The sequence below is a fragment of the Martes martes genome, assembly GCF_963455335.1.
Source record: "Martes martes genome assembly, chromosome: 6".
NCBI lineage: Eukaryota > Metazoa > Chordata > Mammalia > Carnivora > Mustelidae > Martes > Martes martes.
The window spans coordinates 128,678,546-128,705,493 of NC_137893.1; the positions used below are offsets into that span (position 1 = coordinate 128,678,546).

At 44.2% G+C, this 26,948-nt stretch overlaps 1 protein-coding gene across 2 annotated transcripts in view; it reads left to right on the top strand.

Moving 5' to 3' along the window:
- Window positions 1-26,948, top strand: part of LY86 (lymphocyte antigen 86) — a 56,402-nt gene that overhangs the window by 14,283 nt on the left and 15,171 nt on the right. The window contains exons 1-3 of one of the 2 annotated variants that reach the window (XM_080807113.1): window positions 9,904-10,077; window positions 16,719-16,805; window positions 18,219-18,347. In XM_080807113.1, coding sequence (XP_080663239.1) covers window positions 10,044-10,077; window positions 16,719-16,805; window positions 18,219-18,347 — 250 coding nt within the window. In that variant the 5' untranslated portion in view covers window positions 9,904-10,043. Of the gene's footprint in view, window positions 1-9,903; window positions 10,078-16,718; window positions 16,806-18,218; window positions 18,348-26,948 lie in introns of those variants that run through there. The other variant, XM_080807112.1, reaches the window with a different exon arrangement.

Consider the following 26,948-nt stretch of genomic DNA (forward strand, 5'->3'; position numbering starts at 1 on the left):
TCCTTTAAAACCAAGAAGGAGATAAGCGTGCCCACCATCCCCACTTCTATCCAATCCTGCACTGAAGGCCCCAGCCAGCACAGTAAGACAAGAAAAATAAAATATTTAAGGACTTAAAGGGAGGGAACAAAAATGTTATTATATGCATGCAGTAAGACTGGCCATGCAGAAAAAAACTAATTTAAAATCATTGGAATTAATAAGAGAGTTGCCTGAACAATTTCTTTGGGGACCAATGTCTGACATTATTCTTGGCGATAGCTTTGGTGAATTCATTTTCACAGCTGCCACATATATAATTAGCCGTATTGACTACAATTGTATCCATTCTCCTTTTGATTAATACTTTGGTTGCTTCCAATTTTTTACGATTACACACTGTTGGCAATACTTATTATTTATATCTCTTTGTATCAGAAAAGGTTTCCCAGCCCAGGACTTTTCTTTCCACTTCCCTCAGGTTTAAGCCCGGACAAAGGTATTTGGAATTGCTCTAGGTTCACCAGTCTTGTCTGGTAATGTTTCCACACAACAACAGTTTTTTAAATGTTATGTTCTGAAAACACATGAACAGATGGCAAGAAAAGGCTGAACAATATCCAAATGGCTACAGGCATGATGTGAAAGAGAAAAGGTGAAGATCTGAGTCAGGGGTCTACTTAAAACTTTGCTGCGATCAACATGTGCTCGATATAACCTGAGTGTGGGCAGGGGAGGGGGGAAGCAGGAAGGCTGTGGGCATTTGGCCGGTGCACTATTCTCATTTATCAATCTGAAATCAGGTTTCCCGTCTTATTTTTCCTGTCAGTGTGTTATCTTTCAGTATAATTTTTTAATTATTTTTAGCAGAAGCATTTTTAATCCTCTAATCAGGAGGGAAGTAGTAGGATTGTGTTGATTTGGGAAGTGGAGAAATGAGCCCTTTCTTTGCTTAAGAGTTTATCTTGTTGGTAGAGGGGCTGCCAAGCCGAAGGCAGCTGGTCCCTTTCTCCTCCGGCATCGACCTCTAAGTGCTTGTAGTCCTATGTTATTCATGCTATGGGGTCTTATTTCCAGGGTGGTCTATGTTACACAAGCGGCAGAGTGCTAATGAGAAGTTCCCCATAGAAACGTCTCCCTCCTCCCCATCAGGGAGAGCTCTATTGCAGAGCTGGGACTTCCAGAAGACCTATTCTGTCTCCGTCTCACAATGTGGGGGATACAGGAAGACACGGTGAACTGGTTTGGAGAATGTGGAATTCTGCTTCCCTGATTTCAGTACAAGACCCTATGGTAGAAACTCTGGTACCCACTTCACCATTTCAGGAAATCTCCGTGGTACCTTTAGGAAGTGTTGATTTCATGCCCTGGAGATTCTGTGCCTCTTATTCTCTAATAAAAAAGGAGTCGGTGATCCTCCTTGAACACTTCCTCTTCCTTCAAAGGCCTCTCTGTGAGGGCTCCCTGCTCTTCATTCTACGTCGGGGTGGTCACATCTGGAGACACGGTCCCTGAATGGCCCCTTGGCCAACTTGCTAACAGTGACGAGGAGGGTCTTTACACATGTTATAGACTGAATGTTTGTATCCCCTCAAAATTCATGTGTTGAAGCCCTAAACCACAATGGTGTTAGGAGGTGATTAGCATTGGATGAGGTCATGTGAGGAGCGCCATGCTAGAACTAGGGTCTTTTTTTTTTTTTTAAAGATTATATTTATTTATTTGACAGACAGAGATCACAAGCAGGCAGAGAGACAGGCAGAGAGAGAGAGAGGAGGAAGCAGGCTCCCTGCAGAGCAGACAGTCCGATGCGGGGCTTGATCCCAGGACCCCAGGATCATGACCTGAGCCGAAGGCAGAGACTAAGGTCTTTATAAGAGGAAGAGACCAGAGCAAGTTCACCCTCTCTCTGCTACACAAATACACTTCGAGAAGGTGGCCATCTCTACCCCAGGAAGAGGGCCCTCACCACGAACCACATCAGCCCGCACCTTGAACATCCAACCTCCAGAACTGTGAGAAATCAATGTCTCTTGTTGAAGCCCCCGATCTGTGGTATTTTGTCATAGCCGCCCAACAGACTGAGACAACACGTCAGCTCTGTCAATAGGCTTGCTTCCTAGGAAAAGTGTAAATTGATTTTTTTCCTCTTGTGAGTCTGATGGGGGATTGGAGGCAGCATGGACAATTCATTACCATGCGTGGGGAGAGCAGTACCCGAGGGGGATGAAAAATATATCAAGTTGATCTCATACCAGAACGCATTACGGAAACAAATCTCAAGAATTAACACTTGTTCTGCAGGCCTCCATATGATGCAGTGTGGCCAAAATCGCCTCCTGGGCCCTGCGGGCAGCATTGGGAAGGAAGTCTGGTGGCTAAGGAAGGAGCTCCCTGCCACAGTCATCCAAGCCTACCCATCCCATATGACCATTAACAATAATCAGCCACGGCTGCCTGTGCACGTCATGGCTCCTAGTATTTGAATCGTTCCTGGGAACACTCTTCTCATGTCACGGAGGGAGTCTCGTCACAATCCCCAAGGCTGAGCAGGTGCAGAAGTTACTGACCCCTGTCCAGCACGACGAGCTCCTCCTCTGATTTTTCGCCAGGGAACACACTTCTCCAGCAAGAATTTTTCTTTGAGAGGACCTGCCTACATGGCTGGAGAGCATGTAAAACGTATAGCCACTCTGGAAAACAGTGGGGGCTGTTTCTTAGAACATACATTTACCATATTACACAGTCATCCTGGGGCTGGGTATTTATCCCAGAGAAATGAAAACGACATAGTTCTTAAGACCTGTTTGTGAAAGATCACAAGGGCTTTATTTGTGATCGCCTTAAATGGGCCAAATTTCCTTCAGCAGGTGAATAGTTAAACAAACCATGATCCATCCAGACAGCAGAATACCGCTCAGCAATCAACACGAATGAGCTATTGACACACACCACCACCTGAATGATCTTGAGGACGTTACACCATATTAAAAAAAAAAAAAAAAAGAATCCTATCTCAAAAGGTAGATCCGTTTATAGAACATTCTCAAGATGACAAATTATATTGATGGAGAACAGATCAGTGGTTGCTAGGGGTAGGGAAGGGGATAATTATCAAAGGGAGCACTAGAAAGATCCGTTGTGTCTGTTTCTTGATTGTGGTGGTGTTTACAGGTGATACAATTACACAGAATCACAATTGCATGTGTGAGCACAGACATACACACGCACATGCATGTAAAAACTGGTTAAATATGCAAGTGTTCTGTAGATGGTACCCGGGCTGAGGCCTTGGTTCTGAGATCCAGTTCTGTAAGAAGTCACCATGAGCAGGGGCAGGTCAAGGATACACAGGCCCTCTCTGTACTCTTTTTTTGCAACTTCTTGTAAATCTATCATTATTGCAAAATAAAAAGTTTAAAAAAAAAGGGGGGGGCCTGGCCTTTCTGAGCCCAAGGCCCTTCATCTCACTTTTGGGGGTTCTGTTGATGGCGCAGGCGCTAAGTCCCACAGCGTGGGCTCCACGGCCCCTGCCTCCAGGGCATCCGAGAGACAGGCACCAGAAGGAAGTGTGAAGCTTAATGTGGTGTCAAGTGGCTCCTTCTACAGGTGAGGAAAGGGAACTCAGTGAGGTGGGGTGATGGCTAGCTGTCACCTTGACTTAAATTCTGAGTAGAAGTAGCTACTCCTAGTACTTCTAGAAGGAGTCCCCTCAGATGGTTTGCCTAGAAGGCGAAAGTGAGACAGGGCTGCAGTTTTTGTTTTTACAGAGTATGTGCATGTGTGTGGGGCGGGGAGGGGTATTTAAGGGCTGCAAAGGGTAGGGTGGTGCTGTGTGCACCTGCACATCAGCAGTACAGTCGTGCAATTCCCCATGATGGTCAGATGTTCAGCGGAGCCAGACAAAGCGTGAGAACTCAGAGCTCACCAGCAAGACACAGGCCAGAGACCGATGGCAGAGGCTTTTCTTTTCTTTTTTTTTTTAAGATTTTATTTATTTATTTGACAGACAGAGATCACATGTAGGCAGAGAGGCAGGCAGAGAGAGAGCGGGCGAAGCAGGCTCCCGGCTGAGCTCGATCCCAGGACCCTGAGATCATGACCTGAGTCAAAGGCAGAGGCTTAACCCCCACTGAGCCACCCAGGCACCCCTACAGAGGTTCTTCTTAACCCCAACAGCCACAGAAACCTGTGCTCCATCAAACCTGTGCTTCCCAAGAAGCACAAACCTGTGCTTCTTGGGAAAGAGACAGGAAGAAGGCAGAAATCGATCCTTCCGGTACCATTCTAAACAACAGAAGAAAGAAAATTAAGTCTTCTGGACTTTCCAGGATCCTTCCAGAGGTGACTCTAGGATCTTTAGGGTCTGTGTATGTTCAAACAAACACTCCCAATTTGTGACCTCAAGTCTTTGAAGAACTTGAACTGGCTGCATTATTGTAAAGAATTTATTTATTTATTTAAGAGAGAGACAGAGAGTGGGGAAGTGGGGGGAAGAGCAAAGGGAATGGGACAAGCAGACTTCCCACAGAGTGAGGAACACCCGACATGGGGCTCGATGCCACAACCCAGGGATCATGACCCGAGCCTAAACCAAGAGTCAGACGTTTAATGGACTGAGCCACCCAGGTGCCCCTGAACTGGCTGCATTTATAATATTCAAGGTGAACGTTACAAATGCAGAACGGACTTGAGAACACAAAGGGCTTTGTTGGCAAATGTGACGTTCCCAGCAATTACATGCTCTCTGGGACTTCAGAGTTTCTTCGGAGTTGCTCTGCATGCTGTTTCTGCCCCGAGTTTCCTGGAAAAGAGTTCCCATAAACGGACAGTCTGCCTGGGTGCATACTCCAGCCTCTTCCAAAGGTTCAGATGACCCTGGACACTTTCCTTTAACCCTCCTTGCCTCAGTTCTCGAGACTCAATATGGAGATAATAAGCCTCTTAAGACATTTGCAAGGATTTGAGCTAATACACATATAGTGTTTCAGACAGCCCCTGCCTGTGGTCAGAGCTACAAGTGTGACCCCCGATGACCCTCCCCTGTAGACTGTGGCTGGTTATCCATGACCACCCATGCTGGATTATGCACACCTCCTTTGGTCCTCACCATGCCTTGTAGCTACACGGTGTGGAGACTGTCTTTTAGCTTTCCTTTGTCCTTCTACGCTCTGTGTTCCAAAATGTCAGGAGTTATGCCTAAAACAAACCCGCCTTTGTATCTTCACATCTTGCACAGTGCTCAGGCCATGGTGGGAGCTCCAAACATATTTGTGATTGGATCAATAAACAAATGGTATTCGGTTTCTTGTCTCCCCTGTTGAAGTAACATCTTCACCCCATTTTCTGGGCATCCACCATAAATGGTAAAGTCCAATTGTTAGCAGTTTCCACTAGCTGCTCTGGCTTCAAATTTGTGTCCCAAACACAGCCGCGCTAGAGGAACATTTACACCCCAGTCCGAGTACTGAGAACTATGGGGAAAACATGATCTTTATGTCCCCTTGTATTAGGAGAAGACAAATTGAGATTGAGACTTATTAAAAGGGAAATGTGTCAGCCAAACACTGGAGGAGGTAAACGAGCAGGCGGACCGTTTCCAAAATCACTTTAATCCCTTACTTCCCACTGTCTGGTTGTTTGTCAACATTTCCTTTGTCCCTCAACCCACAATTATCCATTAAGTATCACATAGCATAATCAGAAAAACAAGAGGTTATCAGAGTGGAGAATTCCGAAATAGGAAAGGGACTGTATGTTGTTGTTGTTTTGGTTTGTTTGTTTGTTTGTTTGTTTTCATTCTCAAATTCTTACAGTGATATTGTCTGTAGAGTTTATAGCTTAAACCCGACCTCTCTTCTGAAAATGAAGAAATTGTTCTTTCTGTGTAGCCTATATTTGTGTCTATGTCCCGGAACACAGGCAGCCACCAAAGAAGAAGAAAAAAGTGCTCAGTACAAAGTAGGTGGGCAAGTTGACATTCCATCCCCAAAGGTCATAGAGGTTTATGGACAGACATCAAACATACACAATATGACACACTTTGCCAAGAATGACACCCAACGCTCCTGAGACTAACCATGGACCTTGGTCACCTTTATGGACACAGAGGGCAGAGGAAAGTAAATCCAATTAGGCCACAAAAGACACAGCTGATCTCTTAATCTTCTCCTTAATTAAGACCAGATTGTCTTTAATGTACAATCACAAGCTGGTTTTTGGTTTTTAATCTCAGGGATCACTTGGATCCCTACCCCAAGGGACTCCTCCTGTCTCAGCGCAGAGGTCTGAGTGAGCCCGTGCAGGCTTCCCACCTGTCCTCATGGCCAGGCTGCTCCCAGCCCACACCTCCCACTTGCCCTCACGTACCCTCCACCTTATGCTTCCATCTTCCCCCAACAGCCCTCAGTATCTACCTTTTTAGCTCTATCCTCTTGGTCCCTGAGCCCCTATCTCAAACCTTTTCATGCCTGGGTAAGTGTTTGGCATTGAGTCAATGTTCCTGAAATAAAATAGAAAAAAATCTCTTAGGGGCTGTTCCAAGAATTCTAACTAAGCAGGAGCCCTGACTTTCTTGCAAGAATTCCTTTACAAGTCAGTGGGGTAGCTGCTAAGGCCCTGGGGTGCCTGGTGTGCGTCCAAGTCCTCAGCACTGAGACGATGGGAAATATTTTATTGTTTCTCCAGAGAAAGAAGCTAGAGAGGTGAGGAGGAGCCAGGAATAGAGTGAACCCTTCCCCTCCCCCCCGCAACAATCTCCATAAAATCTATAAAATTTGTAAGAAGGTTTGTGAGGACATTTCTTGGGAAATTCATGAAGGGATTAAACTTTTAGCTTGGAATGATCCATGGTAGATCTAGAAGCCCACCCAATGTGATCCTAAGCTCAGGGAATGAGTACACTACTTGGTGTGGCTTATGGCAGTGGTTTTCAAACGAGGCTAGACAATAGAAGTATTTAAGAATCACGATGCCCAGGTAGTATCCAGAATGTCTAGGATGGGACCCAGGCGTCGGTATCTTGACTGAATTCCCCAGGGGACTCCAGTATGCGGCCAAGTTTGAGAATCAGTGTTGAAGAACATCCCCACGCACTGGTAATGTTCAACGTGTTTCTATTTATATCTCAAGGGCCGAGAACCCCTAGCTGACATCCAGGTTTTATTTCAGAAATAATCTATTGAACTTTACTAAATTATTTTAATCCTAGAGTGCTCTTAACGTGAAAAAGAAAATTTTAAAGAGAAGTTGGTTTCATTTTGTATGGCCACAAGAAGTAGAGTCAACGCTGCCCTTCCCACAGAATCCATCCTTTCTTTGCCCAGTGATTGAATATCTACAATGTAGATGCTTCATGAATTATTTTTCTTGATTCCTCAAAAAACCTTCTAACACCCTTGCTTTTTCATTTCTGCTTTACCAGTGTCCTTTAGGTTAAGAAATTGCTTTGCAGAGTGAGTGATCTACGCAATCCTAGCAAACGGTCCTTGCAGGCAAGCCTAGCCAGCAAACCTAGCAAAACTGGGGAGCTGGGCCGGCTTGCTTTGTCCCTCCTCCTGAGACATAAGAGGAATAGGGTCTTGGGGCATGTATTTGAACTCATTTTGCCTCTCTCCAAAGCTCTGTTTCCTTCTCTTAGTTGGTTGACCTCCCTTGCTATTTGTCTCTCGCATACAGCAGTGTGAGGGCAGAGCCACAGCAGGCTGAGTCTAGAGGCTGGAATCAGTCATTTCGATGCCCTAGATCTCAGCCTCTTCAATCACAAAATGGGGATATAAATACCTGATGTCCTGGTCACCCACAAGACAGGGGACAGAGTCAATGATTCGTATATATCTTAGAACCGTCTGGTTCTTTGGCTTCGAACCCAGTTCTATAAATGAGCGAAGACAGGGCTGGTGTCAGATAATACCTCTCAGCCCGTTTACTGGCCCCTACTCACTCACACTTCGTATTCCATAACACCAGATGCCAAGGACAAACTCCTTAGCTTTTCCTTTTAAAGTGAACCTAGTTCATGGCTTCCAGAAGCAGGAGAGAATTGCTTTTCAGCATGCCCAGCATTTAGAGAACAGTCCCAGAGTTCATCTTCATAGCCAAACGCTCAGTAAACCACCTGTACATCATGGCCCGGTTCTTGTCCCCTGTCAGAAAACAGACAGATTTGCAGGAAATGCAGAAATGAAATATGACAGGTATATCCTGGCTGTGCCTCCATGTCAGTAAACACTGCCATGGTTCCTGACATTCCTAAGCCAAGAAGTGATAAGTCTTCCTCGGGCTCCTGCACAGGCAAGAGGTTTATCTGCTGGTGAAGTGCAAATCCCCACCCTTGAAGTAGAGTTGAGATGCATGTTTGGAGGTCTTATTTTCCATTAAAAACAAAAGAAACAGAACAGTCTAACAGTTTTCTATTCCATATGGGTTGACTCCAGATTAGTAACAGAAAGTTAAATAATTATCCATACCAAACAGAACAGGCAAGTTCCTTGGATGCTTCCAGACTTTCAGGAAATTCTGCTAATTTGGACACTAGTCAATCGGCAGTAGGGCCCTGGGTAGACCGGCCTGGTCTAAAGGCTTCTGCCCCACCCTGGTCCCACAGCAGCTAGCAGTGTCTGGCAGATATTAAACAGTTAATAAATACTATTGAAAGAATGAATGGCAACACTATTGGGACGACTGAGTTTTAAATGAAGAGGGACTGGGTAAGGTGGTTTGGAGTGTGTCCATGGGAGATGTGCCTTGCACACAGAAGACTGCAAAATGTTGATTATACTTTGACCTTAAAATAAGAGATTTAGAGCATACATGTATCTTATATTCAGTGTCTTTGATCTTGTAGTATTATAATTAGATCCTGGAAGTTTTATCATCCAGATGAGAGCAGAAGCATAAAGATTTGCTTTATGCCTCCAAGGTCAGGGGCTCCTCCGGCCATGTCAGGTATGCAGTAAAATGAATGAGAAACTGAGTAGGAATTCCCATTCTCGAGCCACTAAGATGCACTCTCTGCCAGCTAGGAGACAAGTTAAGTTCCTCTCATCCTCATGTTCAGATTCTGCACTATGGGGCATCCTGGATAACACAGGATGAATCTGCACATTTAGAATTCATTGTTGATCTACTCCTAAGATGCAAAAGGCCAAGCAGAACAGCCTCAAATGGGTCATTTTTGGTGAGACATTTGTCCTGGTCCTTTGGATCGAAGCTCATCTTCATTACCATTTCTCTCTTCATGGTCTTTAACATTTCTGTTATGGCTCAAAAACCATGGTCTCCTAATCTGATGGAAGCCAACCTCAGGTCATTCCAGGGGACTGTGACTCAGACTTCAAGGGGGCAGCCCACATTCCCACCCCTTTTTTTTGTCAATAACGAATTCCCATGGAGTCCATGTGTTTCCCAGTTAGAAGTGACACAAGAACGCATTCATCAATGTTACCAGGCAGCTGCAGGGTGTTGTAGTTCTTGGCCTCATATATTACAAACAGGTGACATTCCAAGGTGATGGTGTTCCTTCCATTTTGTTAGGTTTGATATCAAGAACCATGTTGAATTAGTTTGAATCCACCAACTGCATGCCCAAGATAAAACGAGAACAAAGTCATAGATAGATCTGACTTTGGCGTGTGGGTCAGTTCCCAAGGAAATGCCACCAAAGACAGCGGAATCAGGGTGGAGCTGCTGTTATTTGAAATCCTGTCCCATCAGGAGGCCTCCCCTGCGCAGTCCTGTAGTAACAGGATTTGAAAGGCAGAGACTAGAGGAGATCAGGAAATAACAGAGCAACACAGCTAGAATACATTCACCACGCTGTAAGTCAACTCTTTATCTTCAAAGGCAGGGAAGGAGTCTGAGGGAAGGGGCAGAAGGAAGGCACCACAGTGCCATCAAGGACAGAAAGAGGAAAGTTAATTTTATGTTGCCATGGTAATGAATGTCCAGCAAAGACATCTCACTTACACATGGAGCCTGACACACCGTCCTCTTTTTAGGGATCCAGTGACCCTTGAAAGCTGTCCTGGGAATCACACAAACAAATTAGACACCCCAATGAAAATATGGCCATGCAAGAAAAGGGACTTCCAGATCCAGGTAAAAGTGGGTGTGTGTAGTAAATGAAATAGAAACTTGCAGAATTGGTAATCATCCAATTTAAGGGAAAAGGAAGTTCTGTTTGGTATTTTTGGAAAAGAATTCCGAAAAATGACTAAGGAGTATCTCCTACTATTTGACCCGGCCCTAGATTTTCAACCACACTCAGAAACTCCATCCTAAGTGCCACAGCAAAATTTCCATTATGATGATGACAACGTCAATGCACTAGCACCTTCCAAGAGAGCCTTCCTGGTGTTGGCGGGGAGAGAGATTGATACCACTGGCCTCACAACTCAGACTTCTCCAATCACTGCCGGCTCCCACCAAAGCTGGAAGTGAAAGCTCATCTAACCTTCTGGGTCAAGCTATCCATCTACGTATCCAACCATCTGACATACTGGAGAGTCCCCCCTAGACTATTTGCTGGTTATCAGATGATGCATAAACACAGCATAGTTCCTAACCACTCACAGCTTATGCTCTGGTGTAACCTAAGGAAACAGACTAGTGATCATTGCCACAGTCACAATGATAGAGCTATACACGGGTGCCATGGGAGACCAGGGGAAGGACAGGGGAGTGAACCCCAGTTGGAATCCTGGGGTGGGGTGGTTGAGCTGGATTGTGAAGGTGCAGAAGACCAAAGGAGAAGGCAATCAAAGTTTTCCTATGTGAGGTCTAAACCTCTCTGAAGACATTTACAGGAAATTGGCCAAATTGATTTTTACACTGCAGATAGAAGTAAACATGTTTTCAGAAAGCCAGAGCCATTTATCCAGCAAACACGGAGTTAGCACCTGCCACCGGAGGTGCGTGTTAGATATGATGAGAAGGGACTTGTAATCAAACTATAAGAGAATAGAATATGATATAATAACATATAATAGTAAGGTCCTGGCCCCAGGGATCTGACACTGTTTGAGGAGGCAAGGCATTATCATATAAAGCTTTGAGTAACTACACAGTGTCGCCCATGTTACCTGCTAAATAATCAGTATAGATCATAAATTCATAGGAATAAAGAGAAAGAAGCTGGTGGAATGAGATAACAGTTCCCAAAGAGGTCAGGGTTTGGATAGAAGGAAGAGAAATTATTGCACGTAAGGAAAGTACAGATTAGATCATGTCACCTTCTCCCTCTACAATCATTAATGACTCCCAAGCACAGTTACTGGCTCACTCTTTGTGATTCCATGGGTCAAAACATCCCTGTTTGTATACTCCTGAAAATTCAGATGGCTTCTTCAAATCTCCATAACCCAAGCACTCAGCATAGTGCCTGCCATTGGTAGGGGGCTCAGTATATCCATCCCAGAAACATTTGGAAGCACTCAGAGACATTTGATTCCAAAGTTAACTGTGGACCATATAAGAGCAAGTAGGATTGTGAACACACAGTTGAAAAGGCTACTGGGGGTTCTAGTAATACAGCACAAAATGCACCCTGTGGTGATGAATTCTATGCATCAACTTGGCGAGGCTCTGGTGCCCATCTGTTTGGTCAAGATGTTTCTGTGAAGGCATTACATGGATGTGATTAACATTCGCAATCCATAAACTTTGATTAAAGCTGGTGATCCTTCATAATGTGCATGGGACTCCTCCAATCAGCTAAAGGCCTTCAGAGAAAATACTAGAGTTTCCAGAAGAAGCAATTCAGTTGCAAGACTGTTAGAAATGCAGCCTGAGTTTCTAGCATGATGGCCTGCCCTGCAGGTTTCAGACTTTTCAGCCCACACCCACCCACAGTCACACAGCGGAGAGAGAGGGAGAAAGGTAGAGAAAGAGAGAGAGCCGTTGCCTTCCTGCAGCAGGAAGAACATGGACAAGCCCAGGGATGGACTTGGCAGAGATGTGGAGGCCAGTGGAGGTGGGGCCTAAGGAGCATCAGCTCTGTTTCAGGGTGACAACAGTTTGTAAAGTGTAAGCAATCAAATTGTAAAGGCATGCACATGCCCCTGCATGCCTATACACATACGCACACACAAACACACACACACACACACACACACACACACACACACACACACACACATAAATGTATATAAAACCTGGTACAATCTGAATATGCTCAGTTCATCGGACCAACATCAGTGTCTTGGTTTTGACATTGTTCTCTATTATATGTAAGATGTCACAGTGGGGGAAAGCAGAGTGAAGGGTAGGTGAAATCTCTCTGTACTTTTCTGAATTTTCCATGAGAATATAATTATTCAAAATATAAGGTAAAAAAAAAAAAAAAGCCCTTAAGCAGACCCATGAGATATGAAAAATAGTAGCATGAGAGTTGGCCCTCCTGTAACACTCCAACCACCCAGCAAAAGGCTGCAGGGTGCCTGCCAGGTGATGTCCATAGACCCCAGGTCTCAGCAGCCCAAGCCCGAGAATACACCAGCAGGGAACCCAGCAGAGGGCACCGTCCTCCGCCCCTGCCCCCTCCCAGACCCATCAACCTTATGTGTCCACCACCCTCCAGTGAGGAATGGCATATCCAGAGCCTGTGCCCTTGGGTTTGGTGTTCGATTTGCTGGTTCCAGCGGAGGCCCAGAACTGGCTAGAAACCGTCAAGGCAAGTTTGTCCTCTCCTGGACAACTAGCCAGCTCCGTCCAGACCAAGAGAACACAGCCCACCAGCAGAGAATAAGGCACAAAAATGGTTCTGGAGCTGAGATTTGTTAAGACTCTGCCCACACTTACCCACCTGTTTATCTAAATCTCTTCTACCCTATGAATGAGCATGAAAATAGCCCCCAGATGCCTTGGACTGTCACTGCCCTTAATATGCAAGGCAGACACAGCTGGCTGCTCTCCCCCGATTTCCTCTCAGCTGTTTGGAGGAGCCTGCCTTCCACACACATGTGCCCCAGAGGCAAGGGACAGTGGAGACAGTTTGGGAGCATGCTGGGCTCACTCACTGCAACCACTATCCTCCGTTGGTCAGAAGCCATAAAAGTCGACAGAACACACGGTGGGGGGGGGGGGGGGTGGACATCGCACAGAGACTAAGGAAAAAAATACTTAAAATGAAAAGATTGTATATTGCACGATGAAGCTTTTGGCCTCTTTGCTCAGCTCATTTGCTGTTCTACAATGAAGTGTCTAGAGGAAACATTTATCTCTGCCCTCACAGCCCGGGAACACCAACTCTCATTAACTTTCCAATTTCATTCCTTCAGAAGATCCAAGTTCAGATAATCCAATTTATATGTATTAAAAATTACTTGAGGCAAGTGTCCAAGGGAGTCCCCCCTCCTGCCCTCCCCCCACCCAGTAGTTCTCATCTTACATAAGAAGGTCTACTTAAAAAATGCAACCCACCATCTTTTGTTTTGGTATATGAGTCTGAGGCACTTGTCTGGTAACTGAGAAAGCAATTCTTGAAAGCAGTGGTTCTCCACCAGAGGTGTTTGTCCTCCAGGGGGCATTTGACAGTGTCTGGAGATACCTTTGGTTGTCACAACTGGATTGCGGGGGCGGGGTGGGAGATCCTACTGGTATCCTCAGGATAGAGGCCAAAGATACTGTTAACATCCTATAACCCCCACAAAGAAGGATTATCTGATCCAAAATGTCAGTAGTGCCAAGGTTGAGGAAACCTGCCTTCAAGTTCTCCACAAGTTTACTACATGTAAATCCTTTATCACTCATTCAGCAAACAATCACTTGGAACTCAGCATAATCTTCAGACAGTGCGCTAGGCCCTGAGGCTGGGAGCTGCCTTCCAGTGTCTAGTAGAAGAATGGTGAAGGTCTAAGGAAAATACAATGCAATACGGATTCTGAGTGAAAATACATATTACCACGGGGAAGGACATGCATCTGTGAGGCTGGGACTGGGGGGACAGGAGGAAATGATGTCACTTCCCCCAAGACAGCTGCAAACTGCATATTCTATCTCGGATATAAAATTCGATCTCAAATATAGACTAAATATAACTGCTAAGAAAGATTACCAAGCCCCGAAGCACTTTTGAAGCAATCGGCCTTAATGTTTTTAGATATATACGCATCCTCAGAGAGAAACAACCTACTGCTTTCTCTGCGACTTTGTTCCCTATTAAGATTATTTTCCCAACAGTATTTTTCCAGCACCAAGGAGATGTTTTACTTCCTTCTCCTGCCCTTAGTTTATCCTTTCCATCTATACTTTTAAAATATCGATAAACACGCTGTGCAGTTCTGTAACTGCCCGTCAGCTGAAGGATACATATGTAGCCCCTCGTATCTGTCCTTAGACAGCAGTTTGAACTGATTCACAATTCTGAGGATGCACGTTCCTGAACATCTGTCCTTTGGCCTTTTTTGATACCGAGTGCCAACTGCGTAGCAGGGACAATTGTCTCCATAATTCCCGCTCCCTTTTCCCAAGCCAAGAGAAGCCCAGGATGGCACAAAGGGGCTGATGAAGAAGGAAAATGAGCCTAAAAGAAAATGGCCTTTCCCCAGGGGAATGAACGGCCGGATCCAAGACAGTTTGCTCAAACGAAACAGCGCCATAGATTAGATCTGCAAGGCAGAATAGCCTAGCGATCATTTCCATGGCAGATACCGCAGACAATTACATATCTTCCAGGTCAGCAATGTGAATGATAAAACTGTCTGGAACACCATCATTGACAAATGTGAGCTCATAGCTAAGCTGAAATTAAAACCAGTTATGAAACAGAATTATCACATGCCATATGCCCATGTACAAAATATTCCAGGCCATCTTACAAATTAAATCATTAACATACAGCTTGGAAGCTCCACTTTGTGAATACTTGTACACAATCCAGGGCTGTCATTTTTTGTTTGTTCTTTAAGCCTGGGTTCGAATCTTAACTCTACCGCCGTCATAGTCCTGGGACCCAGGTAAGTTAATAAAAACCTCTCTGAGTCTGTATTTTTCCATTTGTGAAAGGAGGACAATCATAGCTATTTCTCAAGATTGTCATTTGTCATAGGAGTCTGGGTCTCATGGGGAAAATACAGACCATGTCAGTTATTGTAACTGGACAGGGAGGAAGCAGCGACCACGCTGAGAGTTGGGAGAACAGAGGGCAGAGGTTGGAGTTATCAGAACCCAGAGGCTTCAAAGAAGGGCCCTGTGGAGCTGGAGCACAGACTGCTGGGGACGGGGAGAAAGGGTCTGCAGCCGAAACTGCCGTAACAGAAGCTTAGGAGCCCATGCAGCTGAGCCTCTGCTGATTCTGGAAAAGTCCAGAAGAAAGCGGGACATTGGAACCAATGGCACTGCCAGGGTGACAGGCCATCTCCAGGTGACACCCTCAAGGACCAGCAAGTGTGGAAGAAGGAGCAGCTTGCTTCCCCTGCTCAGCCTCAGTCTCCCTCTGGTACCTCTGCTGGCAGATGACAAAGGAGAAGAGTGAATGCGGAGAGCCCCGACGTTGCACAGCAGAACTCGGAAGTCTAGATTTGGAGCTGAGGGACACATGGCCCCTTTATCCACTCGTTACCTACACGCAGGGGGTGCTTTCCATGCGTCTGACTGAGGGGCTCTGCGCTATGCACTGGGGAGTCTGGAGGATTAAACAGAAAACGCTTATAAAGTGCGCAGCTCAGTGACAAGGACAACTCAGTTATGATCCGTTCTCTCTCAGACCCAGTGGGAAACATAAAGGAACGGGAACCGGAAACCAAACCAAAACAAGAATCCAGCTCCTACCTTTCAGAAGTTTCATGTTTAGGTTAAGCGTTATAGGATGAGTTCCAATAGCGGAGTACAGAGTAAACCACGTTCACACGCCTTGAAAAAAATATTTCACGCAGAACTATTTTAAGGATTCAGAGAAGCCAAAAAATATTTGGGGGATGATCAGGGAAACCCTGAAAAAAAAAAAAAAAGACGGGGAGGAGCGAGACCTCACTTAGACCACAGCCAAAAAGGTAAGACCATTACACATTAGAGAAAGCGTGTGAACAAGTAGCGGTGGTGGGAATTTGCAGGGTGACCTGACCTCAAAAAATGGAGGGTGGATTCATGATGTGGAGTATGGAAGGAGGGGCCAGTAGGACATTTCCTGACTTTATTCTGAGGCACACATGAGCCTCTGGGGCTTTCTGAATGACCAGAAGTTATGTATGAAAGATATTATATTTGCAGTCTAGGTTCCCTGTATCATATCTAGCACAAGACCTTGCATATAATGGAATGTTTGGGGAAAAAAATTATGGCATTGACTGAGATGGGATGGGGCAAAATTATAAAGGCAGGTCCTCACTTTGAAAATCTGCATGTATTTCCCTCTTTCAATTCTGTAATAAATGCTTAGTGAAATGTTTCAAATAATCAATGAGCAATTTTAAGGCCAAAAGTTCGGGAACGACAAGAATTCAAGCAATGATAAAAAACCTAAGTAAGGGTGTAACCCACCCACCAAGACCCATGCTCATTTCAGATTGAGAGTCTGCCGTTGGAGCACGGCATTGACCAACACTGACTATGGAGAGACTTGGGAGGATTATTGATGGCATCATGAATTCATGCGAAAAAAAAAATAGTGTGGGACAATATGTTTTTGAATCAATTTTGGTGATTCATGTGGAAAAAAATGATATCACTGGTGTGAATTTGTAATGGAAGTTTGCAGAGCATATAATGTAATCACACCTAATCTGTTGTGTTCTTCTTGGCAGATCCGTTACAAGATTTTGGCTTTTCTGTTGACCAGTGTTCTAAACATTTAAAGTCAAATCTCAACATTAGATTTGGAATGATTCTGAGTAAGTAAAGAGTATTGACATGAAATAAAACGTTGCACAATCTCTTCCTGGTCCACACACCCCAAGTACTTCCATTAATGACAGGAGCTAAGTGGCTGGCTAAGCCACTGCCCCCACCACTGGAATCAGGTCTATTTCCATCTTCATTTTTACTTCTCTCTCTGGGTAACATCCATATATAGTGGAACTCTCACTGAATGCTGTGTTTTTTTTATTGAAAAGACTTGAAGCATTCGTTTCGATGAAATCAGCACCTGGAATCAGCATATCCAACAACAAAAAGAGATAACATCAATATTTAGGCTTGACGTCTATGTGGGAGAGGGCTTTTGCTTTGTTATCTCGGCAATGAACAAGTCTACCACCAGTGGTATGGCTTGTCATTTGATTTATTTCATTTCCCAAATAGCTGATGCAAGTTCTTAAACCTTTGACAAAGGGAAAGTTATGTAATATCTCTCCCTCCACCCCAATCAATGAGCTGGGCTGCTCTCAGATTGTTTCTTTTTATTTGGCCGTGCCTTTACAGTTAGTCACTCTTTTGCTATAGCTGCTAGAGTATCTCCCTTCTAACGCAGTTTTATCAAAACCAGAACTTAGCGTGTGGAATCATTCCAGGGAAATGGAGGGAACATCACTGGGGACCCAGAACTCTTGTGCATCTTCGTATTTCCAGAACCTTACCCGATATCTGGATTCTACAGCAGCAGCTGGGTAATAAAAGAGGAATGAAAAGAGGAGTAGGGGGAACATAAAAAGGAGGAATGGAGAAAAAGAGAGAACCCTAAAGCCTCCTGTGTCATATGATAAAATACCTACCTAAAAACTGTTGGGGGGGGCACCCCACCACTCTCAGGGGAGACACGTAATACTATGCAGCTGGGAAGTTGTAGAAGCCAGGCTTGCAGCCATCACCTTGAGGGGGTAGGGCATCAGGGCAGGGGAGCACAACAGAGTGCCTACCTTGCTCCGAACAGATCAAGCTCATAGAAGGGCCACATTCATACCTAGGGCTGCTGCCATTATGCTTCTGTGCTGTTTTACAGAAAGAAAGAAAGAAAGAAAGAAAGAAAGAAAGAAAGAAAGAAAGAGAGAAAGAAAGAAAGAAAGAGAAAGAAAGAAAGAAAAAGAGAAAGAAAGAAAGAAAGAAAGAAAGAAAGAAAGAAAGAAAGAAAGAAAGAAAGAAAGAAAGAAAAGGAAAGGAAAGGAAAGGAAAGGGAAGGGAAAAAAAGAAAGGGGGGAAGGGAGGAAGGAAGCGGGGGCAGGGAGGAAGGGAGGAAGAAAACTGTTCCCACACAGGGCAGGCTTCTGGAAATAAAAGGCCCTTTGGTTCATGCTTCTATAAATGTTGAACGCTTTGATACGCAGCGAAACCCACGCTAATAGTAAAGCCGATCTTCTCTTTCCCCTTAGGAGAGGACATCAAAGAGCTGTTTCTTGACATAGCTCTCTTCACTAAAGGATCGTCCATTTTTAATTTCTCCTATCCCATCTGTGAAGAGGACCTACCCAAGTTTTCTTTCTGCGGAAAAAGGAAAGGGGGTAAGTTGTCTGTCTTGCCTACTGCTTGCTGAGGTCAAGAGAGGGATGAACAACGGCTTCCAGTTGGGGCCAGAACCCAGGTCCCGCCCCTCACCTTCGCACCAGCTTAACCTTGCTTATCCGCTTGTGTCCTATAAAAATAACCATGAAGCCCATTTTGCAAACCTACCTTATATACTGAGTATAAAAACCAAGTGAAACATGCCTATGAAACACTTTAAAAACAGAAAAATGTTACTGTTCATGGTAGCACCTTGTAAAAAAAAAGAAAAAGAGAAGATGCTGGCGTCAGAAAGAACCAAGAGCTTCCCCAAATCCACTGAGATTCAAAGTATCTCCAGGTTTCGGGGCACCTGGGTGGCTCAGTGGGTTGAAGCCTCTGCCTTCGGCTCAGGTCATGATCCCAGGGTCCTGGGATCGAGCCCCGCGTCAGGCTCTCTGCTCAGCGGGGAGCCTGCTTCCCTTCCTCTCTCTCTGCCTCTCTGCCTACCTGTGATCTCTGTCAAATAAATAAACAAAAATCTTTAAAAAAAAAAAAAAGTATCTCCAGGTTTCTCCTCAGTGATCTCTTTAGTGACAGGGTCTCCTCGATATGGCAATGGACTCTGAGAAAAAGAGAAAGAAAGTGAAGCTTTCTAAATGTCACTGTTGTATTGTGTTCTTGCCCAGTTGAGTCATTGACTAACAGGGGGCATTAGGTAGCTAGATTCAAAGTACACAGCATAAAACCATGACACCATCTGCTCCTTATTCCAAATCACTAACTGCCTCCCTCCCTGCTGTACATACCCTAAGGAGCACAAGAACCCAATTCCAGCCAGTCCGCACCTTCCTCTGAGTCTTGTCCTCCCCCAACATCTTCACCACAGCCCTGAGATGCCTCTGTTTATTTAACTAAAATGTTGATCTAATCTCCGACCATCCTCCCGGAAGTCACTCTCCTCTTCCTTCCCAGGACATCCTTCCCTGTCCCAGTGGCCAAGGGGGAGCGCACCCTTAACCCCACACACCAGAAACCTCCACTTCTTTATCTCCTCATTCAAGGAAGCCAGGGTATAATCACCCAATTATGCTTTCCAAACAAAGAATCTAGAAGAAATTGGGGTTCCCTTCCCATAACAAAGAGGTCCAGACAGAGGAAGTTTGTGCAGGAAAAGAAAACTGGGAATTTAAGAAAGTTGCAGGCCCCCTGAAGCTGAAGCTTTGCTGTGGCACGTAGATGACAGGCGTCAGTTCAGTCCTCCCTCCTCATCCTCTTCTCTGTTCCCCAAAGTGTGGGGTGCACAACTATATTGGCACAATCATTTATTCCCACTTGTCATCCTTAGTAGATGATGAGCTTCTTGGCCTTTAAGCCCAGGACTTCAAATGTGCCTGCTCCATAGGGAGTACTCAGCACTGAGCACTCCTGCAGACAGACAGGGCTCACATCAGTTAGCACTTGTGCCAGGCACTGTCCTAAGAGCTTCACAACCTGTCAGTCATTTACTTTCTACCTCAACCCTATGAGCTAGGACTTTTAACACTCTACTACCGAGCCCAGAGCTAGTGAGGGAACCATGGCTCGAACCCAGATGAGCTAGCTCCAGGACCCTTAATCTTAGTGGCTAAGGGATGAATCAACCAAAGAAGAAACAAGGAACTGTGCCTTTGGGCCAAGACTTTATTTGAAGTCATCATTCAAGAACTCTTTCTGGCCCGGGATCTGACTTTGTTTCAAATAGGGACATTTTTTTCTTCCTAGCTAACCTACCATAGACTGGTGAGTCAGTTTTCCTCTCTGAACTTACTAGAAATATTTTTGATTGATTGGGTGCATTCGTATCATTCCCCAGCATGGTGAGATCCTCATGAGTTGATCCCTCTTCTATAGCCAGTGTCTACAGTCTTATCACCTTTATTTTGCTTGTCTTTCCCATTTTACCCCCAAATAAGTGTCCTTGCACCCAAGTGTGGAAACAAATACGCTTGGAAGCACTATGAGTTTAGTTAGAAAGAATGCATGCTGTGTCAACTTCATTTGTACTTCCTTCTAGTCCCAGAATCAAGTCTCCCTTGCTCCCTCCTGAATGATGGAAATGGGGTCCGATCTGATTTTCCTGCCTCCTTACTGCTGGCAGGGTAGTCTTCTCAAACACAGATTTGATGAGGCTAGAGAAACAGGCTACGTTCAGCCAAATGAATCACTCCCTCTGGATGTTCCTGGAGCATTTCATTCCTACTTATTTCAGCTAGATTCATATCCTATCGTGTGTGTTTCTCCCTCCTTAAACTGTGAACTCCTTGAAGGCAGGAATATTTCTTGCTCCCCTCTGTTTCTGGAGACTTGGCAAAGAGAGCCTGACACAGAATAAAGATGCAATAAATACTTGTTTTATTGAATTTTTATATGACGTATTGAATGCAATATACCAGCTCATCTTAAAAGCGACTATCTAATGATGCTTATACATGCCACTAAGATACAAGTGCATCAAATCCTAGCAAACAGTGAATTATCTTGGCCCTCCAAGTTTAATAAAACCTGTTTTCCCCCCTATGAATAGTTTTAATAGAATTACTAAAACAGGAGAGATATTGTTCCCCCAAACTGAGATGTCCAATTCAGCTCAGCAGCTCAGAAGGCTGGTGCTTGCCTTATCTGAATGCAGCCCTATAGCCATTTTTTTGCTTTATTGCTGCAGGTCTAAAACCTGCATAGGCAGCCTGAGAAGCCGGCTCTCGGGGAATTGCCAGGGAATTTCATACCGTATAAAGCAATCACAAAACTGATACACAAATGCTGCATGAACAAATAATTAGGTAAATTATATACACCAGAAAAACTAACATCTTAAATATAGTGGCTTCTTGGGTTACTACGTTCTGCTTTAACCCACCCACAAACAATTGCTGGAATGATTCTACGGAAAGCAGTGATTAATTCTAAGACCAGAGGGGGAAAAAGTGAAGAGCTGAAGCCAATTCAAACCCAAGCACAAGCTGCTGTTGACATATTAAGCAGGAAACAGAGTCCCTCTGGGGCTTGCAGGTCCTTCTTAGCAGAGCAGTGAGAAAACTTGGTGTCTACTGCAGGTGGCACACGAAGGTGTTTGATATCATTTGTTTGATATCATTTCCAAGGCATTAGTATGCATTCCTCGGCTCCCTACACCCTGCTGGCTGTTCTCCAAGCCAGATAAACTACAAAGTGGTTCAGGTTTAGTGAAACTATGTGGATAAAATGTATCCTTTCCTTCTGCATCTTCCCCAGCTGTCTCTAAGGCAAGAGCTCATTTTAGCTTTTATGGTGTGATTTGCCATTTGAGGGCGATAGCCTATGTGTCCAGTTATAGGGGATTGATTAAGCAGATCATTGTTCAGCCAAATGCAGGCTCGATGTGCTGTGCTTTTAAATGATGTTGCAGGAAACTGTTAAGTTACTTGAAAATATACTCACAAATTTTGTGAAGTGACAAAAAAGCTTGCATGAAAGAGTACTCACTGTTGGATACTGTTTTTAGTAAAACGTGGGTAAGTGTATGCACCTTTGAGCTCTGAAATAGCAGACACGTAGGTACTAATGGTGGTCAGCCCTCGGTGGTGGAACTACTGATCTTTGTTCTCATCTTTTTGGAAATCTCTTCTGCTTTCATAATAAATTTACAAGGTTATTCTTTTCAATGTGAATGAGCACTGTAGGAAAGAACAGAGAGGATGAATTCTCTTCTTCCTCATCCTCTTTTCAAAAAGAATCAACCTACTTAATAGTCAATGATATTTGGAGTTAGAAAGTTCTGAGTCCATGTGTGGCATACAATGTCCAAGGATCTTTCAATATCCATTCTGGGTTACTCACTTTCCCCTTTACCCAGCTGTGGGTTCATTGAGAAGGAGCCGAAACAGGTCACTGTTTCACTTTGCTCGCTGTTAATGTTCCCTTACTTCCTTTCTTGCCCCTGGTTACGTAGATCCATTGGCTTTACTTGATCTTGATGCTTTCAAACTGGCATCAGTTTTTAAGAATAAACTGGGGGGGGGGCACCTGGGTGGCTCAGAGGGTTAAGCCTTTGCCTTCGGCTCAGGTCATGATCCCGGGGTCCTGGGATCGAGTCCCGCATCGGGCTCTCTGCTCAGCAGGGAGCCTGCATTCCTCTCTCTCTCTGCCTGCTTCTCTGCCTACTTGTGATTTCTGTCTGTCAAATAAATAAAATCTTAAAAAAAAAAAAAAGAATAAACTGGGATTAAATCGAATGTCCTAATGACCACACCTGATGACTACCCCTAAGGAGAGAACAGTAATGTCAGCAGAAGCTCCATAGCTTTGGGTGGGTCCACAAGGTGCCAATTGCGCCCTTACCCCAGTGGATCTCAATCTTGGTTGTACATTTGTTAGAACCACATGTGGCTTCTCAGCCATGGAAATGTAGCCAGTCTGAATTGAGAGGAGTTACAAATGTAAAGTCCAAACTTGACTTCAAAAACTCAGTATGGAAACAAAGAATGTGAAAGATCTCAACCATTGTTATATTCTTTAAATACTGAAAATATAATATTTGAGATGTACTATGTTAAATTAAATTTATAAATACTATACCATATACTAATTATTTATCAATAATAAAACATTATTATTGACATATTATTAAAATTAATTTCACCTTCTTGAACATGGTTACTAAAAACATGTAAAATTATACATGTGACTGTCATTTTATTTTTATTGGGCAATGCTCCATTATAATTTCCCTTTACTATTCTGGAGATCCCGATACCCCACACCCCAGACCGGTTAAATCAGCATCTTGAGAGGAGTGACCCCCACCAGGCGATTCCAGTGCTCTGCCAAGGTTGAGGAGTCCTACCTTAACCCCAGACAGGCATAGCTCAGTAACAACTCCCATTATCACAGCATCTAATACACACCAGGAACCTTTGCAGGTATGTTCTATATATTAACCAATTTATGGCTTGCACCAACATTGTGAAGGATAGACACTATTGTTATTATCCTCGTGTCAGCAGATGAGGAAACTGAGTCCCAAAGGGTTAAGAAACTTACCCAAGGTCACAAAACCACCAAGTGGTAGACCTGAATTTCTCTCTCCAGGAAGCTGAACTCCAGGAACTTGCTCTAAACCTTTCTGTTACATATTCTCTTTGAACATCAAGAAGATACTGCTGGAAAAGTATGACTCTTTTCAGCCTCCACTAGAATTGGAAACAAGGATTTAAAAGATACAACAAAATTATAAGAATCAAATAAGCATTTTGGGCATAACCAGCCATTATATAAGGTGGTGGTTCCCGAAGTGTGTTTCTGAGACCAGCAACATCAGCATCATCTCGGGAATTATCAGAAATGCTCATTTTTGGCCATCACCCAAAATTATTAAATTAGAAACTCTAGGGTCAGGGCTTAGCACTCTGTCTTTTAATAAGCCCCCTGGGTCACAGATCAGCAAATTTGTTCTGTAAAGAGTAAGGTAGTAAATATTTTAGGCTTTGCAAGCCACATGCTCATGTGGTTTCTGCAGCACAAAAGTAGCTACAGACAATATGGAAATGAATGGACATGGATGTGTGCCAATAAAACTTTATTTGTCGACACTGAAATGTAAATTCCCCGTAATTTTTCTGTGTTGTTAAATATTATTCTCCTTTTGATTTTTTGGATCCATTTAAAATGTAAAAACCATTCTTAGCTCACGGCTGCTAAAAAAGAAGCATTAGGGGTATTTGGCCCATGACCACAGCCTGTCAGCTCTGCTCTAGATGGTTCTGTCGCATACTAAGGCTTGAGAATGACCGCTATAAGGAAAACGAGGACTCAGGGCTCTTAGCCAGAATTCCTGAGCACAAGTACTCCCTGGCTTTCACCATGGTGAGCACTCACCTAAGGTTCAGGATAAATTCAGATTAGGTTACTTTGGAAAATGTTAACAACTTTGCTTTAACCTATGTTTTGCCAGGGCCAACAAACCAGCTCTGGGGCAAAGAAAGGGGACTTCACATAAAGACTGGTGCATGAGCCGGTGGCAGGGGGAAAAGAGACCTGTTTGAAAACACCAGAAAGCAGGACTGATGGTCTCCGGCCCTCCCATAGCTGCCATTTACAGGCTGGGGACAGAAGGCCCCTCTTTCTGGAGGATTGTTTGATCTCTCTGGTTCTCAGTTGCTTCATCTATAGAAGTGAGAAACCATAATTCTTTTTCAAGTAATAGTGAATACTAAAAAAAAAAAAAAAAATTTTGTTGCATGCCTGGCACATTAGAAAACAATAAACATGGCAATGACATGAGGAACCTGGAGGTAAGGGGGTGAAGCAGCTTGAGGGATGTGCAGCAGCTTATATACCCGGGTGAGGGTCCCCCACGGAACCAAGGTGGGGGCAGGCGAACTAACAGTATGCCACGTGCTCAGGGTCCCAGGATTTCCTGAGGAGTAAATGAACAAGTCTCTTCTTGTGTCTTCCTATTCCATTTTGTTCTTTTATCTCAGTCTAAGGTCAGCCTCTAAAGTTCTCATTTTATGCTCCCAGCTTGACTTCTTTCCAGAATGAGTAGAAGTGGCAATGTCCGCTTCCTTCCTGGAAATGTGACATCTATCCACAGAGGTGTGATTTGTCCCCGTGGCCCCAACAAGACTAACCCACAGTAGTCTAACATAGAAACTTCTTCCAAAATGTGGATTTGTTGACACTAACCTCCACCACGAATGAGACCCCATAGCTCTGGCTTGGAAATGAGTTGAGTTCACCGAAGTCCCTTTCATTCCCTTCTGGTTTGTCATGCGAACAACATACTTTGATATCCGTTCTCTACAAATCGGGGTTCACTTTGTTCAGCGACTTTCCTAGAATACCCTATCTCTGGAAGATGAAAGTGAAATGAAAAGCAGAGTGTAAAACTGATTGTGGGACTTACTGTCGAACATGAAACTGAAGGGTCAATGTGGGAAGTAGGAAGAGGTCCTTCCAGGACACATTCCACCCAAACAGAAAGTGGAGTAGGGGGGACTCAAAGGAACAGAGCGGCTCAGGTTTTGGCTGTCCAGAATATAACATGGAGGACTTTGTAGATCCTCAACTGTAATGAACCTGGAGATTTGGGCAAAAACCTAGATTAGTACCTTAAAATAAATAGAATGAACACAGCATTTTCACTCATGATGGCAAAGACACATCAGCTATTGGGCTTGATTCTGCCCAAACCTCTTTGAGCACAACCCAGGTGAAAAGCATTGGTTTCACAGCACTAAGTAATAATTAGCAAATCAAATCAAATCAAAAATGATTTGTTTATTGCTTCATAGGATTAACAGGTGAATATTAGCTGAACCCATTCTCTTGCCAAAACCAACTAAAATTAAAATAAAGGCTTGAAAGAGTTAAATAAGAGCATCTCATAGGTGTGCACGTGTGTGTGTGTGTGTGTGTGCATGCACGCGTGCCTGTGTACACTAGGTATATATGATTTTAAAGTAGGTCAAGGGCTTCTCTCTGAGACCTTGGCTGCCATGACCAACATGGCTGAGGCACAGTGAAAAGCTGGGAGGACTTGATGTCATATGCATGTCAGAATCCCAGGGAGGTACAGAAAGCAGCAGTCCCTACAAGAACTGCTAGTGCACGGTGCACCTGTCTCACTCTGGATAGGCTAACCACCTTCCAGGAAGAGCAAAATCTGCTAGCAGTTACATACAACAGATATTGACACACTTCAGGCAATATGTGGGCCACAGAAACAAATTAGCTGCGGATTTAATTTTAACTGCATCTGGAAAGCTTGTAATTAAAATAAATATTACAGTGACACCTTTTACAAGCTGGAGAACCTTTTAGTCAAGGAAATAATTGCTCCCTGGTTTATCTTTTATGTAAAGCTGAATGTTCCTACTTTAAGTGTTTGTCCAAAGTGGGGAATGCATTGTAATTAGATGAATTTCAATATGCAGCAGAGTAGATCCCATGAGAACTGTACATAAAGTCTGACATGACATTTCCCACAAGGCAGATATTATCTCTGACAGCAGCTAAGGGATCCTGCTATAATATTCATTGATTTTACGTATACAAATCAGACAAAGCAGAAGCATAGGGGATGTTCGTGTTGGCTACCTGTCCTCCCTCCCCTTTGTTAGCTCTGGTGTCTGTCATCTGTCCTGGTATTATGCTGGATGAGTGCATCTGGCCATCCTCTGAGCATCATTAATATTAATTGCAGAAACGTCTCAACTTCAATGTCTGTAACGATTCAGAATTAGGTCTGAACAATTCTACCTAGATGAGCAATTCACATCTCATCAGCTAGATTTCTACCGCCCTAGCTCTCTCTGTTTCTCTATGCTCCTTTTCACAGGTCTGTGAAATGGAGGAAGTTTAGAAATTGCCTAGATTTGGAGAAAATTCCCACAGATGCTTTCTGCAAAATGTCTACGCCTTGCACTGCTGTAGTAAAACACAGGACAAAATCACCTTCCAGGCAAGTGCTCCCTTCAAGAGTTTCCACCATTAATCTACACCGAAGGTCCTGACAATTTCTATAAAGCATGCCCACAGCCAGGCACCCCCACCGTGAGCCTCACTTTTCAACTGTTTCGCATTCACTGCACACACACTAA